At 38.5% G+C, this 15820-nt stretch overlaps 1 protein-coding gene across 3 annotated transcripts in view; it reads left to right on the top strand.

Annotated features, from left to right (window-relative positions):
• The window catches only part of FOCAD (focadhesin), a 268670-nt gene extending 255583 nt beyond the window's left edge, over nucleotides 1–13087 (top strand). For all 3 annotated transcript variants that reach the window (XM_037495054.2, XM_037495055.2, XM_037495056.2), the window contains 5 exons: nucleotides 2898–3075; nucleotides 5031–5128; nucleotides 7344–7595; nucleotides 10041–10116; nucleotides 12699–13087. In XM_037495054.2, coding sequence (XP_037350951.1) covers nucleotides 2898–3075; nucleotides 5031–5128; nucleotides 7344–7595; nucleotides 10041–10116; nucleotides 12699–12772 — 678 coding nt within the window. In that variant the 3' untranslated portion in view covers nucleotides 12773–13087. The remainder of the gene's footprint in view (nucleotides 1–2897; nucleotides 3076–5030; nucleotides 5129–7343; nucleotides 7596–10040; nucleotides 10117–12698) is intronic.
• Nucleotides 13088–15820: the final 2733 nt, after the last annotated feature.

Below are 15820 nucleotides of genomic sequence, written 5' to 3'. Positions count from 1 at the left end.
ATATTCTGACCAAATAACTTTGTGGAAAATACAAGACAAATAAATAGTTCTGTCCTCACATTATTTACCTCCACCTGATATTTATCTTTTTGGAATGAGTAAAGGTGGCAGATTGAATACAAGTCCCATTAGCCCTGACAACAAGATCTTAAGAAGAACCCCTTATACCCACACATAAATGATGAATGCATGAAAGATACTGTACCAGTAAAGTTGCCAGATTTAGTGAATATGTCTTATTAAATTTGAATTGTAGGTATATAATGAGTACTTGTTTTTTAGTGTAAGTACATCCCAAGGGACAAACTTATTCAAATGGCAATCCTGTGTGCTAGGTAATACAAAGGTCTAGAGAATTGTAAGCCTTCATGTACCTGGGGGACATCTTATTTATTTCACTTCATGGCAGATTTGCCTCATCAATGGTGTCCTTGAATTTCTGCATCATGTAACAGTAATTCTCAAAATATGATCCCTGGTCCAGCAGCACCAGCCTGGGAACTGATCAGCAATGTAAACTCTAGAATCTTACTTAGATGTACACAGTCAGAAACTTTTGAGGTAGGAGCCAGGAATCTGTGTTTTAACAGTTTCTCCAAGTGATTGTGGTGCATCCTGAGACTTGGGAACCACTGGTAGAGTACTTGGAATATTAGCATTTTGGAGATTAGCTTGTTTTAAGCAAGAGCAGGTGACATAAGGGAACACTTGAAAGAATGGATTCTGGAGCCTCACTACTGAGGAGACCTTAGTTAAGTTTCATAGCCTCTCTCTGCCTCAGTTTCCTCATCTGTACAAGGGAGATAATAGATAATAGCACCTGCCTCCTAGGATTGTTTTTTGAAAGTTCAGTGACTTTATCCACATTAATTTCTTGGCAAAGTGCCTGACCCAAGGCAAGTACTCCATAATAATTATCATAATTATGACATTCATGTAATTTATCATATCCTATTATATTCATGGAATATAGTTGGAAGTAATGTATGTAATTTACTTCATAGTATGTAGAGCTAAAAGATTTTTCTGTTATCCGCCTTGATTCATAAAGTACCATTCAGATTATTGTCACTACAATACACTGATGTCCCTTAAAGAGTTTGTATATTCCACTGAGGTCAGTATTTTCTATTCGTTTCTGAAAACAATAGAGTTAAGAATAAGGATGCAGTAAAGGCCTCAGATTTAGTCTACTATTATATCTACATGAATTTAAGCAAGTTACTTAACATTTGTGTTTGTCTTTTCATCTGTAAAGGAGAGATGATGATGATCTACTGCATAGGATTGGTGAGAAACAGTTAATACAGTGATTCTCAAACTCCTTGGCTTCTCAGACTACTTGCATGTCTTAAAAATTATTGAGGACTCCAAAGAACTTTTTCACTGATATGGATCATACCTGTCAATATTTACTATATTAGAATTTAAACATAAAATTTTATTTAAAAATCTACTTAAAAGTAATATAATTCATTGCATCTTAACATAAATAAAAACATTTTCAAAAAATATTAGAAAAATGACTATTTCTGCAAATCTCTTGACAAAAATAGAAGACAGCTAGGTTCACATAGCTCCTTCATTATATTTTGATGTTATTTTAATGAAGCATATGAAAAAAATTCAGCCTCATACAAATAGATGAAATGGGAGAAAATGCATTTTTACAGTCTTTTCAGATAACTGTGCTTTCTTTAATATTGTACCAAAAACAAAAAGTGGTAGTTTCTTGTAGATTAGTCACAATGTGCAGACTCTGAAACCATATCAAACCAAACTTATTCTGGTACATTAAAGCCCATTGATGTGTCTTGTATGCTGGACTTTTTTACTAGTGCATATCATGCATTGGTCCCTTAGAAAACACTGAATCACTGAGTTGTGAAAATCTTCCAAATGTTGATACATTTTATTTTACAATATCAAAACATCATACTTGTTAATATCACCAGCAATCTCGTCAAAAATTCTCTGATGCAATGGGAAGCTGCCACAGTAATAAAAGCAGATACAAATTTTCCAAAAATTGAATTTTTTGCTAAAATACTAGATTTTATCACTGGCAACAAATATTTTCCTTGCAGTGACAGTCTCATTTCCTTCAATTTTAAGAAAATATCTCAAATACTGTTTTGAATAACCACAGTTTGTCTAACAGTCGTTCTTCTAGGTAAATGGTGTTCCATGAAGGGTGGCTACTTCAGCTCACAATTCAGTTTTACAAGTGTTTGCCCTTGAGACAATCATCATGCTTGAGCATAAAGCAGACATCCCTTATGCACTGCCCATTTCACCATTCACAATTTTTACAAGATGTATTTTCAAGGACAAAGGTTTATTCAGGCTAATCATTTTTGTTGCGTACAAAGATTTTAAATGAAATTAGCCTTTTAAAAAATTGCAAATGGCAATGAAAAATACAATGAATGTGACTAATAGTTTTGGTGCTATTATGAGTATGGTTTGACCTCACAGAGCCTCTAAAAGGGTCTTGGTGACCCTCCAGAGGCCTGTGTATCACACTTTGTGAACTACTGAATTAATAAATGTTAAGTGCTCAGAATGGTGCCTGGCACTTGAAAAGTACTGTATTTGTTAGTTATCAATGTTAGTATTATCATTTGTGTGTCCTTCCTATATACAATCATCAGTTAACCCCCAAAATCATTTATGGTTTTTATGAGGAAACAGGAGGTGACATTACAACCCCCTCTCTGTATGTACATTTAATAAAGCACACAGGCAGCTGGGGCATATGCTGCAGGAAATGAGCAGTTTTAGCATTTGGAATAATAATTAACATCAAACTCAACCTTTCTGTTTTGCCCTTGCCCTGAGGTTTTATAATGACTTCAGTTAATTTAATAGTAACTGAACAATTTGCTTTTTTGCAGAGCAGCATAGAAAAGGCTGCCTTTGTCAGACTGTACTTGGTCTCTCAAGGACGACTCCCCTTGATGGGCTTGACTGATATGCTCAGAGTTGCTGTTCAACATCATGAAAAAGATGCGGTGGCCTGGATGGTATTGCAGAGTCTGTACCAGGCCCGGATCGTGAGCCATGCTAACACAGGTGAGGCCTCTCGGGGTGAGCATCAGGAACTGAGAGCTGCCTACCTACCCTTTCAAGGTGTAATGGTTTCCTCAGCTGACAAGCTAGTGCTTCTTGACAAGCTAGGTCTTTCATGGAATGAGGAGCACCATGGACAGCAATAAGCCCTCCCAGCATCCACTCTTTGGAGAGGGGAACAAATTCTTTTAAGGATTTTTTTTTGTTTTTGTATTTGCCTAAATAGGCCCTCAGCACGATAGACAAGTTTATCACGTTGATACTGCCTGCTTCAGTTTCCCCAACAGACAGGATTATTCTGCCTGATGTTTTCATGAAAATGGCTTTTAGATGATCATTTAACAAACAAAGCAACAGCAAAATTAAGTAGGTATTATATAGAAGTTCTTAGGTGTGAGAAAAATAGTATCTGAATACCCTAACTCTTCAAGCTCTAGGCTTGAAACTCTGCTAATGAATCATATGGTGCAACTTTTAGATCACTTGAAACATTTATACTTTAATGATCCCCTGCAAAGGAAGCTCCTCTTCCCATGCCTTTGGTCATATGTTTGTAATTTCTCTGGTCTACGTTCTGAATGCACCTAGATAAGAAGTGGCTGGGAAGACCATGTGACCCTAGGCAACATACACATGTGTCTGTGGTCCTTATCCCTCAACTTTTATATCTTTTTTTTTTTAAGATTATCTATGCATACAAGAACTGGGGTGTAGGCCAGAGGTGTGGGGAGTGAGAGGATTCACCAGAGACAGAGTGGGGAACAGAATAGGCAGATGTACTGAAATATACTGCTGAGGGGAGCAGTGGGCAAGACAGGAGAGTCAACTGTACCATGTGGGTAGCTCCCTGGCCAAGGATCGAACTCATGCTGCAGTAGTTGTGGATGGCTTCATAGTGCTGATGCCTAACCCCTTGTGCCACCAGGGAGTCCCCAACTTTTGTATCTTTAAGGTTCTGAAATCTGACAAGCATGATTGTAATGCTCTTTTCAAAACTGCAAAAGTATTTCAATTCTTCTTCCTCTTTGGCAATTCAGATACTTGTACCTGCATCAGTGCCTGCCCAGTGAAAAATGAACCTGTGATGAGAAACTTGATTTTTTTACTCTAGAGCAAAAGTCAAGAAGTTAATCCAGTTGCTTGCTCCCAATTAAGCATGAAAATACATGCAACTGAAATAAATTTGATATTGCCTTTGGTTCCAATTTACTGGCATTCAGATTTAGTTTCCATTTTCCTTATTCACTAAATTTTGAAAACCTGCCCAAATAGTCTTTACTGTGCTAGGAATATTCATTTAAAAAAAAAACAAAACAACAAAGGGAAAAAATCTTTGTTTATGCTGATGTTTATTCTTCAGTTATTGTATTTTTTTTCTTTTTATGTCTTTGGAATAGGTTTTCTCTGTGATTTTAGCATAAATTGGAAACATTTAAGCAAAAGAAGTCCATAAAAACAACTGATTATCCAAGATCCAAAATTCCAGACTTCTAGTATACTTAATGTTTAAAGAGAAAGGCCCCCCAAAATGTATTTTATCACTAGTAAGTGGTAGGTTCGAAGAATAAATTAGCTTTTAAAAATAAAGGCCAACTCTGTCTCTGGTCGATCCTCTCACCCCTCCCTACCCACCCCCACACACACCTCTGGCATGTATCCCAGTTCTTTTATGCATAAATAAATCTTTTTAAAAAATTAAAATAAAATAAAAATCAAGGCCAAAGCTTAGTTATATGATATGAATAAAGTCAAAGAACTCTCTTATAGACAACCACAAGCCTAGGTATTGCCAAAGAACTTGAAACTGTTTCATGGAGTCCTCACTAGGTGTTCTGCTTTAGTTTATTACTTATGGTGGTTATTATTTATGGTGGTTTATTATTTATGGTGGTTATTACTAATGTATTTTATGTTTCAGAGGAAAACCCTGGTCTGAAAATCTTCCCTTTTTGTTTCAGGTGTGTTGAAGAGAATGGAATGGCTCTTGGAATTGATGGGTTATATCAGAAATGTTGCTTACCAATCAACCTCTATTCCAAATGTGGCTCTTGATAAGGTAAAAACTAGAGAAACAAATATAGAATATTTGCTCTTCAAGAAAAGATATATGCTGTGGCTTGCATATTTCCTTTCCCTCCTTCCTTTATTTTTTTTTTAAAGATTTATTTATTTATGCATACAAGAACTGGGGTACAGGCCAGAGGTGTGGGAGGGTGAGAGGATTCACCAGAGGCAGAATGGGGAACAGAATAGGCAGACTGGTGAAATACAGTGCTGAAGGGAGCAGCAGGCGAGACAGGAGAGGTCTGCCGGGCCATGTGGGTCACCTGCCTGGCCAGGAATGGAAATCGTGCTGCAGTAGCTGTGGAATGCTTCATAGTGATGACGCTAAAACCCTTCCACCACCAGGAGGCCCTTATTTAAGTGTTAAGAGCCTGTTTTTTTAAAAAAGCTTTTCCAATCTATGTTAAGAATGATGAAGTTTTCTATGTAGTTAAAAACTCTAAATTATTCAGAAAATTATACTTTTCATAACAATAGAAATGATCAAACAGAATTCTTGATTTTGTTGTCAAAATAGAAGCCCTAGCCTGTTATAGCATTTAAAACTTTGCAGAATGCTTTCATATGCGTTATTTAATGATCCACCTGAGAAGCCTTAAGGAAGAATGATTAATTTCTCCATTGACTTGTAGAAGAGAAAATGACAAGTCAAAGAAAATTATTGACCTGAGTCATACTGCTAATAGGAGGTGGCTCAGGAACTGGAAGCCATGGCTTCTTGCTGTAAAGCCCTTGCTTGTTACTCTTTGCTACCTCCTTGTAGAGTGAACTTAATGCCACGTATCTGAGAAATGTGAGCCCACTTTTGTGTTTCACAGAAATTACATACTAAAATATTCAATGTTATTAGAATTCTGTTCATTCCCTCCTTCCTTTAATTTTGGGGAAGCAATGGTGACACCTGTCTGATGTCAGAAGGAAACACATGTTCCTACCCAGTGCTTGGAAACACCCAGGGCTGCCCTTTGAGAAATATTTTCAGCAGAATAAATTCCTTGACAGAAGTGGAGGGAGCCCTGGGTCCTGTGTTCTTGCAATTGATTCGCAATGGACATGGCTCTGGCCTCTGCACCAACCTAGAGTGTGGATTCAAGTGTTTGGTTTGGAGAAGTTGCTGAGTAGTGTGCAAGCTTGTGCTTATGTGCACATGTGCACAAGCTGGAAAAACGATTTCATCACCCCTGCAGAATGACCTCAGAACCACAAAAAGCTAGCAAGTATGGGAAATGAGTGAATTTTAAAAAGAAAAAAATATTACCAAGTAAAATGAAACAACACTGTCTTGCTCTCTTAATTATCTTGATTTAGCTGCTCACACTGTAATTTTTAGCCCTAGAATGCTTTCTGCAGGCATATTTTTTGACTTTCTTGTTCACTGTGTGAGTAAAATTTCATGACCTGGGATGTTGTTTGAAATTCAGCTCAGTTTTTCTGAAAGTTGCGTATCTTTCAAAATTTTAATTAGTGAAATTAAGAACTTCAGGAACAACGATACATTGAAGCAGTGAACTTAATGTACTATATGCAAATGTTGATTCACAATGATGCACACACTGCAGAAACTTACATAATATAATGCAGCGTTACTTCCATAAAAGCAAAATAATAATAATAACACCTATCGTAAGTTTTTATTAACCTTTTATTTTCTTACAAAAATCTTTTAAAACTTAGAAAATACAGATAAGCAGATAAAAGTATAGATAACCCATTACCACCTTTCCTGTGATTGCCTAGATTTTTTTGTATGTGAGAGGGGAGTCTTTTGTTGTTGTTATTGTTCAAAAATGGAATCAGATTATACATATTTTCTAAAATCAGTTTGGGCCACATAAAAATAAATCTAAATATCTCTTTCCATATCAGTCTTAACTGTTAACTTCTTTGAAAACACCAGAACAGAGGAGTGTTTGGATCTCACTATGATTTGAAATTAAATCGATCACATTTCTCCTGAAATCTTAAGAGTAATAATTAGGAAACTGTTGGGCCTCTGTCTTCACAAAAGATCCCAGAAGCCTCCCAAAGCATCGTTTCATTCAGTGTGGAAATGGAGATTGCTGTTCAGTCCACTTCCTCTTCCGGGGTAGCAGTGGGGCAGGAGGAGGGCTGGATGGAGGGTAAGATCACGCAGGGGGTTGTGGTGTAAACATGTGTTACTTTGAATTGTTAAAATGAGAGCTAAGCTGTTTCTACTTCCTTTGTAGGCTTTGGACTTCTTGTTGCTGGTATTTGCAGCTGCAGTGGTTGTATGGGCAGATCATGCTGCCCCTCTCCTGCTTGGCCTCAGCGCCAGTTGGTTACCATGGCATCAGGAAAGTAGCCAAGCTGGGCCAGCATCAAGCTTCCTTGGCAGGAGTCCAGTGAACAGGGTCACTTTGCAGGAGACTCTCACTCTCCTTCCCAGTAGCTTAACTCTTCTGCTGCAGAAAGAGCCATGGAAGGAGCAGACCCAGAAGGTAGGGTAGACGATCAGCTGCTTGTCAGGGCAGGAGACTGTCTTCTTTTTAGCAATTTCTGCTGTCAGATTGAGGTGGGAGTGAATGAAACCTCAATCACACCACAGGCTTTCATACAGCCCTAAACTTCAGCCACAGGTGGAACCTCAGAAGTTGAGGCTAGCCCAGGCTTGGGGTAACTGATTAAAAGCAGGAACAGTGACATCTAGCTTACAGCTGGGGTTTGGGGGTAAGATGAAAGGAAGAATTTACACTTGCAGAGCCCCTGGTGGCCTAGGGGTTAAGTCTCAGTGCTGTTACTGCTAAGGCCTAAGTTTAATCCCGGGCCAGGGAGCTAACCCACATATGGCACAGCAGAACTTTCCTGTCTTTCCATATGCTCCCCTTAGCAGTATAGTTCAGTAAAATCCACCTGTTCTACTCCCCACTCTGTCTCTGCTGAATCCTCTCATTCCCCACACCTCTGACCTACAGCCCGGTTATTCTATGCTGGAAAAAAAAAAAAGAATTTATACTTGCACTATTTATTGAAGGTCCACATGTTCTTAACCCTAGGGGTGAAAGAATGAGTAAGTGTATGAGAGCTTGGAATCTCAGAATAAGGGCAGTCAAGGAAGCGAGTTCAAGACTACAAATAGGATGATTAGGGAGGTGATCAGCATGCCAGGGAAATCTTCACCAGGGGAATCATGAATCTGGACCATCCATTTTCTTTTAGCATATCCCGTAGCTCATTCCATCCCACAGCCATGTTCCAGGCAACCTGGGTGCTCAGAGCCTGTGCCCAGATGCTGTGGGGAAGTTTGTAAAGATCTAATGTCATCACATTTGCCCTCAGGCATATACAAACTGTAGGAAGCACCTCTGGTATTTAACGTTGAGTCTCTCCAGGCCACTGGCTGCCACGTAGAGTGGATGAAAATACTGTGTTTCCTGTACTTCTTCATACACAGCTCTAACTTGGCTTAATGTAGTTGATTAAAAGATTCTCTTTTGAGTCCCATTTCATCCAAACTGGATCTTTATGAATGTGAAAACTTAAAACCAACTTTCTGTGGCTTAGTCTTAAAATAAGAACCTTAATCTTTAAAAATATTCCTGAATTGTGGACTAACAGTTGAGCCAAGCTCAGCTCCCTGAGCACCTCAATTAAAAAAAAAAAAAAAATTAAAAATTAGGTTTGTTTTCTTAAACCTAACATACATTAGTATTATTGCAATTTTTTGTTTTTCCACATTATTTTAAACAAAAATAATTTTATTATTTCTGGCCCGGGTACCATTTTCACTTTGGACTGCATTGTAGTATATTCATAGCGTTCTACTTTTTACTTTCCATTAGGATACTATAAAACAAATGGACAAAAAAAAAAGAAAGAAAGAAAAATTTCTAATTAAAGCAGGAAATTAGGATTACTTTTTCTATATTCTTCTTTCTTCAAACCCCCCTTTTTTATTAACTTTTAAAGTATTTTATGCCTTTTCTTTAGCTTTTCAACTTTCTGTTTCATATTCATTTGGGCACAAATTGTTCTCATTTAAAGACACATAGTTTATTTTATTTTTTTTAAAGATATATTTATTTATTTTACACAAGAACTGGGGCACAGGCTAGATGTGCAGAAGGGTGAGAGGATTCACCAGAGACAGAGCAGGGAACAGAACAGGCAGACTGATGAAATACACTGCTGAGGGGAGCAGCGGGCACAACAGGAGAGGTCTGCCACTCCATGTGGGATCCTCGCTGGCTGGCCAGGATCAAACCCGTGTTGCAGAGGTTGTGGACAGCTTCACAGAGTGGCGCTCAACTGCCTGCGCCACCAGAGGAGGCCCCATACTTTATTTTAGAAACAGGCTTACAGGGCCTCCCTGGTGGCACAAGGGGTTAAGATGCAGCACTATAAAGCTATCCGCAGCCTCTGCAGCAACGAGTTCAATCTCTGGCCAGGGAGCTACCCATGTGGCACAGCAGACCTCTTCTGTCTCGCCCACTTCTCCCCTTGGAAGTGTTTCCCTATTTACTTCCTAGGCCTACATGTATGCAAACCAGGTGGGAGGCAGCATAATACAAAGAAAGAGTTATGACTTTGAAGCCACTTGCACTTGGGTTCAAATGTTGAGCCTGATAGTCACTGGCAATGGACTTGGGCAAGGCTCTTAACTTCTCTGGGCCTCTCAAGTGTTGAAAGATTACTTTCAGGACACAGAAGTCCCTCTGGGCCTATGTTGGTCTCACTCTTAAAACCTATAGCAGGTGTAAGGGTATCCAGTAGGGGAAGGAGTTTTGAATTTGGCCTAAATGAGAGCTGTGTCCAACTTACCATCTCCTGTGGCTGGTCCCTGTCATATCTCTACTGCCCCAGCCAAGCAGGGCTGCATCGTCTGACTGGTTGCTTACTGATAGTGGGGGTGTCTTCACTGATACTGTTCTTCATTTTCACCCTAGTTCATTGACTGGCTCTTCAGCATCATGGGAAGCCCTCAAGAAGCCCTCTCAGCAAAATCCAGGGACCTTTTGAAAGGTATTACTTCTATGCCTTATGTTAAACACGAGTGAAAACCATCCAGTTGTCTGTGTTGCAGAACAGCTTCTAGTGTTTGTTGGTCCCTGAAAGGGGTCACCTTGGTTCAGTCTAGAATATCACCAAAGTGGCATTTTGAATAGGGAAGTGGATTTTAAATAAGAAGTGTAATGCCTTTAAATTTCACTTTCATTTAAATAGCTTGTGATTGTTTCATATAATAGTAAAGTATGACTTTAAAAATATCAATAAGAAAACTAAAAAGAAGGTAAAGAGGAATTCAGAATCCCACTTCCCAATGACAGTTTTGCCCCTTCTGTCTATGTTGATTATAAACACTTATAATCACATAGCAATTTAAAAGTACACTTGTACACACTGAGTACTTCCTTTTTAAAAAAAGTATTTTAGCTTATTCTTACCCTGCCTTCATCAGTAGTACTTTTAATGATTGTGTCGTATTTTTTTTTTTAAATAATAAATTTTATTTTTATATTCCCCATACAATTGCAACCCCCCCATTCTGACCCCAGTCCCTCCCCTCCCGTCCCCCATCCCCCAAAAAGTGTCTCTGGTTCATAGTTTTTTGTTGATTTTGATTTTCACTTTCTTATAGTTACTCATTTTCCTGGTCCCTTATTTAAGTTTTCTAGATTCCTGCTATGAGTGAGACCATCCGGTATTTTTCTTTTTCTTTCTGGCTTATTTCGCTGAGCGTGATCCCTTCCAGCGCCATCTATGTTGCTGCAAATTGCATGTGTTTATCTTTTTTGAATGCTGAGTAATATTCCATGTTGTATATGTACCACATCTTCTTGATCCAGTCATCTATTTTTGGGCATTTGGGCTGTTTCCAAAGCTTAGCTATTGTAAACAGTGCTGCTATAAACATAGGGGTGCAGGTGCTCTTTGGAATTGATGTTTCTGTGTCCTTTGGGTAAATACCTAGGAGTGGAATTGCTGGATCATATGGAAGTTCTATGTTTAGTAGGTCCAGAAATCTCCACATAGCTCTCCATAGTGGTTGGACCAGTTTGCACTCCCACCAACAGTGCAGGAGAGTTCCTTTTTCTCCACATCCTCGCCAACATTTGTTGTTGCTAGTTTTTTTAATATGTGCCATTCTCACTGGTGTAAGATGTGCAGAAGGGTGCACAACTTCTCATGGAAGTTTTGATTTGCATTTCCCTGATTACAAGTGATGTTGAACATTTTTTCATATGCCTGTTGGCCATTTGCATTTCCTCTCCAGAGAAGTTTCTTTTTAGCTCTTCTGCCCATTTTTTGACTGGATTATTTTCTTTGTTTGTGTTGAGTCTCATCAGCTCTTTGCAGATTTTTGTGATCAGTCCTTTATCATTAGTGTTGTGTGCAAAAATGTTCTCCCAGTCGGTGGGGTTTCTCTTTGTTTTTGTTATTGTCTCTTTTGCTGTGCAGAAGCTCTTTAATTTGATGTAGTCCCAGCTGTTTATCTTTGCCTTCACTATCACTGCTTTGGGTGATGTGTCTGTAAAGATGTCTTTGATGTGAATATCATGTAGTGTTTCGCCTATATTTCCTTCTATGTATTTTATGGTTTCAGGTCTTATGTCTAGTTCTTTAATCCATTTTGAGTTGATTTTTGTGTATGGTGTGAGGTAGTGGTCAAGCTCCATTTTTTTGCATGTAGCAACCCACTTTTCCCAGCACCATTTATTGAACAAACTTTCTTTGCTCCTTTGTCAAAGATTAGTTGACCATAAATCTGTGGGTTTATTTCTGGATTTTCTGTTCAATTTCATTGGTCTGTATGTCTGTTCTTGTTCCAATACCATGCAGTTTTGATGATTATGGCTTTGTAGTATAGTTTGAAGTCTGGGAGTGTGATGCCTCCATTCCCTTCTTTTTTTTTCAGGAGAGCTTTGGCTATTCGGGGTTTTTTGTGATTCCATATGAATTTCATCAATAATTGTTCTATTTCTTTGAAGAATGACATTGAAATTTTGATTGGAATAGCATTGAATCTGTATATTGCTTTTGGTAGGATGGCCATTTTAATAATGTTTATTCTTCCAATCCATGAGCAGGGGATGTCTTTCCATTTCTTTGTGTCTTCTTCTATTTCTTTTAACAGTGTTTTATAGTTTTCTTTGTATAGGTCCTTTACCTCTTTTGTTAGATTTATTCCCGAATATTTGATTTTTTTTGTTTCGATAATAAAAGGGATGGTTTTTTTAATTTCTTCTTCTTCAGATTTATTGTTTGTGTATAGGAAGGCTACTGACTTTTGCATGTTGATTTTGTATCCTGCCACTTTACTGAACTGATTGATGAGTTGAATTAGTTTTTCTGTGGAGTTTTTGGGGTTCTCTATGTATATTATCATATCATCTGCAAATAGTGATAGTTTGATGATTGTGTCATATTTAAAGCAAGCCAAAAAAAAAAAAAACCTCCTTTTCTCCCACCTAAGGTTTGATGGGATTCTCAGATTTGAAGATTATCAAGTAAGAGAAAGCCAAATTCTGACACCTTTCTGATCTAAATGACCTTTTGAAAGCTCCATCAAAGGCAACAGTGTACTTTATTTTTTGTCCCCTTAGCCACACTGCTGTCCTTAAGAATCTTCCCAGAGTTCAAGAAGAAAGCCGTATGGACCAAAGCCTATGGTTGGTGAACAGCTTTGCAGTGGCCAGCAGCATTCTCAGCTGGATGAAGAAAACCATGAAGCTTTTTCAGAATTTGGGTCTGGCATCGCTGAGACATGGTACAGGGAGTTAAGGGTCATGAAGGGGTGGCCACATAACTGACAGCTTGACATATGGTGCCAGGAGAAGGTGGCATTGTTTTGTTATCCGGGCCAGTTGAGTCTGAAATAAGAACTTGAATTTCCCCTTATTTGGCTAGAGTTCAATCTGAAAATTTTCTTTCTGAAAATTTGACTATGTCATCTCCTCCCACCTAAATCCTAGTAAAATAATCTTATGAATTTTGTGCATGTGACTTTTATTTGGTGTAAGGCATGAGGAAGGTTTTACTAGCAAAACCAAACTATAGGGGAAACAGTGGCATCACAGAGTCTCCAAGAAGATACCAGTTAATTTAATGAATTGGACACTTTTTCATATGGATAAAAACACTCTGAAACTACACTACACATTTAAATAAGCATGGTATTAACCTTGACCATTAGTTCAATCAGATTCATTAATGGTGGCTTTAATTTTCTATTTTTTTTTGGGTTTTTGAATGCAAGTGAAATCTACTCTAATTCAGAATAGATTCAGCTGAAAATAAAGAGTTCACAATCCATGAAGTTTAAGAGTAGATTAATTCAGGCATAGCTGTACCCTGTGAATCAAACAGTGCCACCAGGCTTTGCACCTTGTGCAGTTAGTCTCCATAGCTGGTAAGGTGTCTGCCAGCAACCTCAAAAGGAAGGAAAGGTATCTGCTCATAGGTATGGCAGAGGAGATATGGGAAGGATGCTGGTTCACCCTGGTCACCTGGGAGTCGTTAACAACTGTCCAGGTCCTAAGGTTTGGGGACCTCTAATTGACCAGGTCTGGATCATATGTCCAGTTGAGCTGGGTTTCCCCCTTAAGAAAGATGATGAGATGCTGGGCAATCAAAAAAAAAAAAAAAGGCAAATTACTCCTTGAAGCCCAATCTTTTTTATTAAGTACAAATCTCCAATCAGGTTGATAGTGATCTAATGACAAGTAAATGAAGTGTAAGTGAATGTGACAATACCCAGAAGATTTGCATTTTACTCAAGGGCTGGAGAGTCAGACATTTTAATTTTGATCTGTTGGCTAATTAGCTGTCCTCCACAGAGCCACTAATCAGGATTGTCTTTAGCCAGCCATGTATATGCATATGTATATATGATCACTGGGGAGAAAATTTGTGCCACTGGATAATGTGCCTCTGTGTGTGTCATGCCTAGCAGTGCCTGGTACTTTGCATTCAGTGTTCCCAGGTAACATATGCCTTCATGTTGTCACTTGCCTACCACTTAGGTTAAAAATAACTTGTTTTATTTTCCAAATATCTGATTTATGATTCCAATTTTCAAATATTTGTGTTTCATTAGGTAACTCACACTCTCTTCCTAGATCACAGGTTTTCTTTTGCTGAACTCCATAGAGAGCTGAGATGCTTACAGAGGAAGGGCATGGGAAGGTGAGCTCTAAAGTAGTATATATTTGCATTACTGAATATCATACATAACTTACTTAAAGGTTGGACTAGAGGGAAATTAATTCAAAGGTAGCAGAAAGGTGGAAAATTTACAGTAGAAGCCAGCTTCCCTCTCCTTCCCAACCACGTATGCTTTCTTATACTTCCCACCAATCAGAGGTTGAAATTCATCTCATATTTATTGTTAGATGCCAGCAATATTGTAAAGAGGTATTGCTTTTTTAACATAGAGAAAAGTGGCAGAGCTATTCCTAGAACGAAGGCCTCAGAACTCAGACCCAGTATTCCTTCTACTCTATCAGGATCATCAGCACCAACTTTAAGATGAAAATGCCCACCAAGGAGTCAACCTCATTCATGCTTAACATAGAGAACTGACACAGCCCTGCCTTATTAATAAGTCTCTGGAATTGGGAATCTTAGGAGCTGTTGTGTGTAAAGGCTCACAGTCTTTATGGGTTGAAGGATCTTCGATTCCTGCGCGAGCTCGCAAACATGAACGGCAATAAAGAATAGCAAAGAGGAAGTGATCATTGAACTACTCTGCATCTTTTCCCTTGAGTCAGCAGACAGCTTGCTAAATGCTCAAGGAAAGGAACAAAGATTCTGTTCCATGCACTTAAAACCAGACTGCTTTATTTCAAATCAGCCCAGTGTCTTCTCATGCAAATTTTGTCCCTAATTCTTTCCCTTAATAAAAAAGGAGTACGAGAGGGTACAAGCAAGGTATGTATCTATCCTCTCTGTTTGTTTTCAGTACTCAGGGGTTAATACAATTTTGCTATTCATGGAAACCCCTAAAGATTCTAAAATGTAAGATTCTGGGCCTCCCCTGGTGGTGCAGCGGTTGAGTGCTGGGCTATGAAGCTGTCCGCAGCCTCTGCAAGCACCAGTTCGATTCCCGGCCACAGGCGAGGGTCCCGCATGGCACTCAGACCTCTCCTGCCTCGCCTGCTGCTCCCCTCAGCAGTGTATTTCGTCAGTCTGCCTGTTCTGTTCCCCGTTCTGGCTCTGGTGAATCCTCTCACCCTCCCGCGCTTCTGACTGTACCTAGTGCTTGTATAAATAAATAAATAAATAAATCTTTTAAAAAAAAAGCTGTAGAAAAAATTAAAATAGAATGTAAGGTTCTAAATTTGAAATTCTAAATGCTTTAAACTCTAACCATTCTAAGATACAGGTCACTCAAATAATAATACCCTTTCTCTTATGAATTTGCATGACCTCAGGTAAGAATAGAGTTAGTCCCTTCAGTTTGTTCTCTGGAAACAAAGTCTTTTTTCAACCAGATGTTCCAACTATACACAAAAAGAAATGTTTTCTTATAAGTCATCTTGTGTTAGTTTTTAAAAATCACAAGTTGCCAAGACAAATAGCCTGCTGGGATACACTAACAAATTAATGTGTGGGGTTAAAGACTTGTTTTGTGTCTCAGAAATATCCAAATACTATGATTCTTAATTTCAAGAGTGTACTTTGGAACAGATGTTAGAAGCCATGCAAGTGCCTAGAATCTTCTTTG

The sequence above is a fragment of the Talpa occidentalis genome, unplaced genomic scaffold, assembly GCF_014898055.3.
Source record: "Talpa occidentalis isolate TD23 unplaced genomic scaffold, MPIMG_talOcc4v2.1 talOcc4.7, whole genome shotgun sequence".
In the NCBI taxonomy this organism is placed as follows: domain Eukaryota; kingdom Metazoa; phylum Chordata; class Mammalia; order Eulipotyphla; family Talpidae; genus Talpa; species Talpa occidentalis.
Note: the sequence above shows the minus strand (reverse complement) of the source record. Positions and strands in the feature narration are given on the sequence as shown.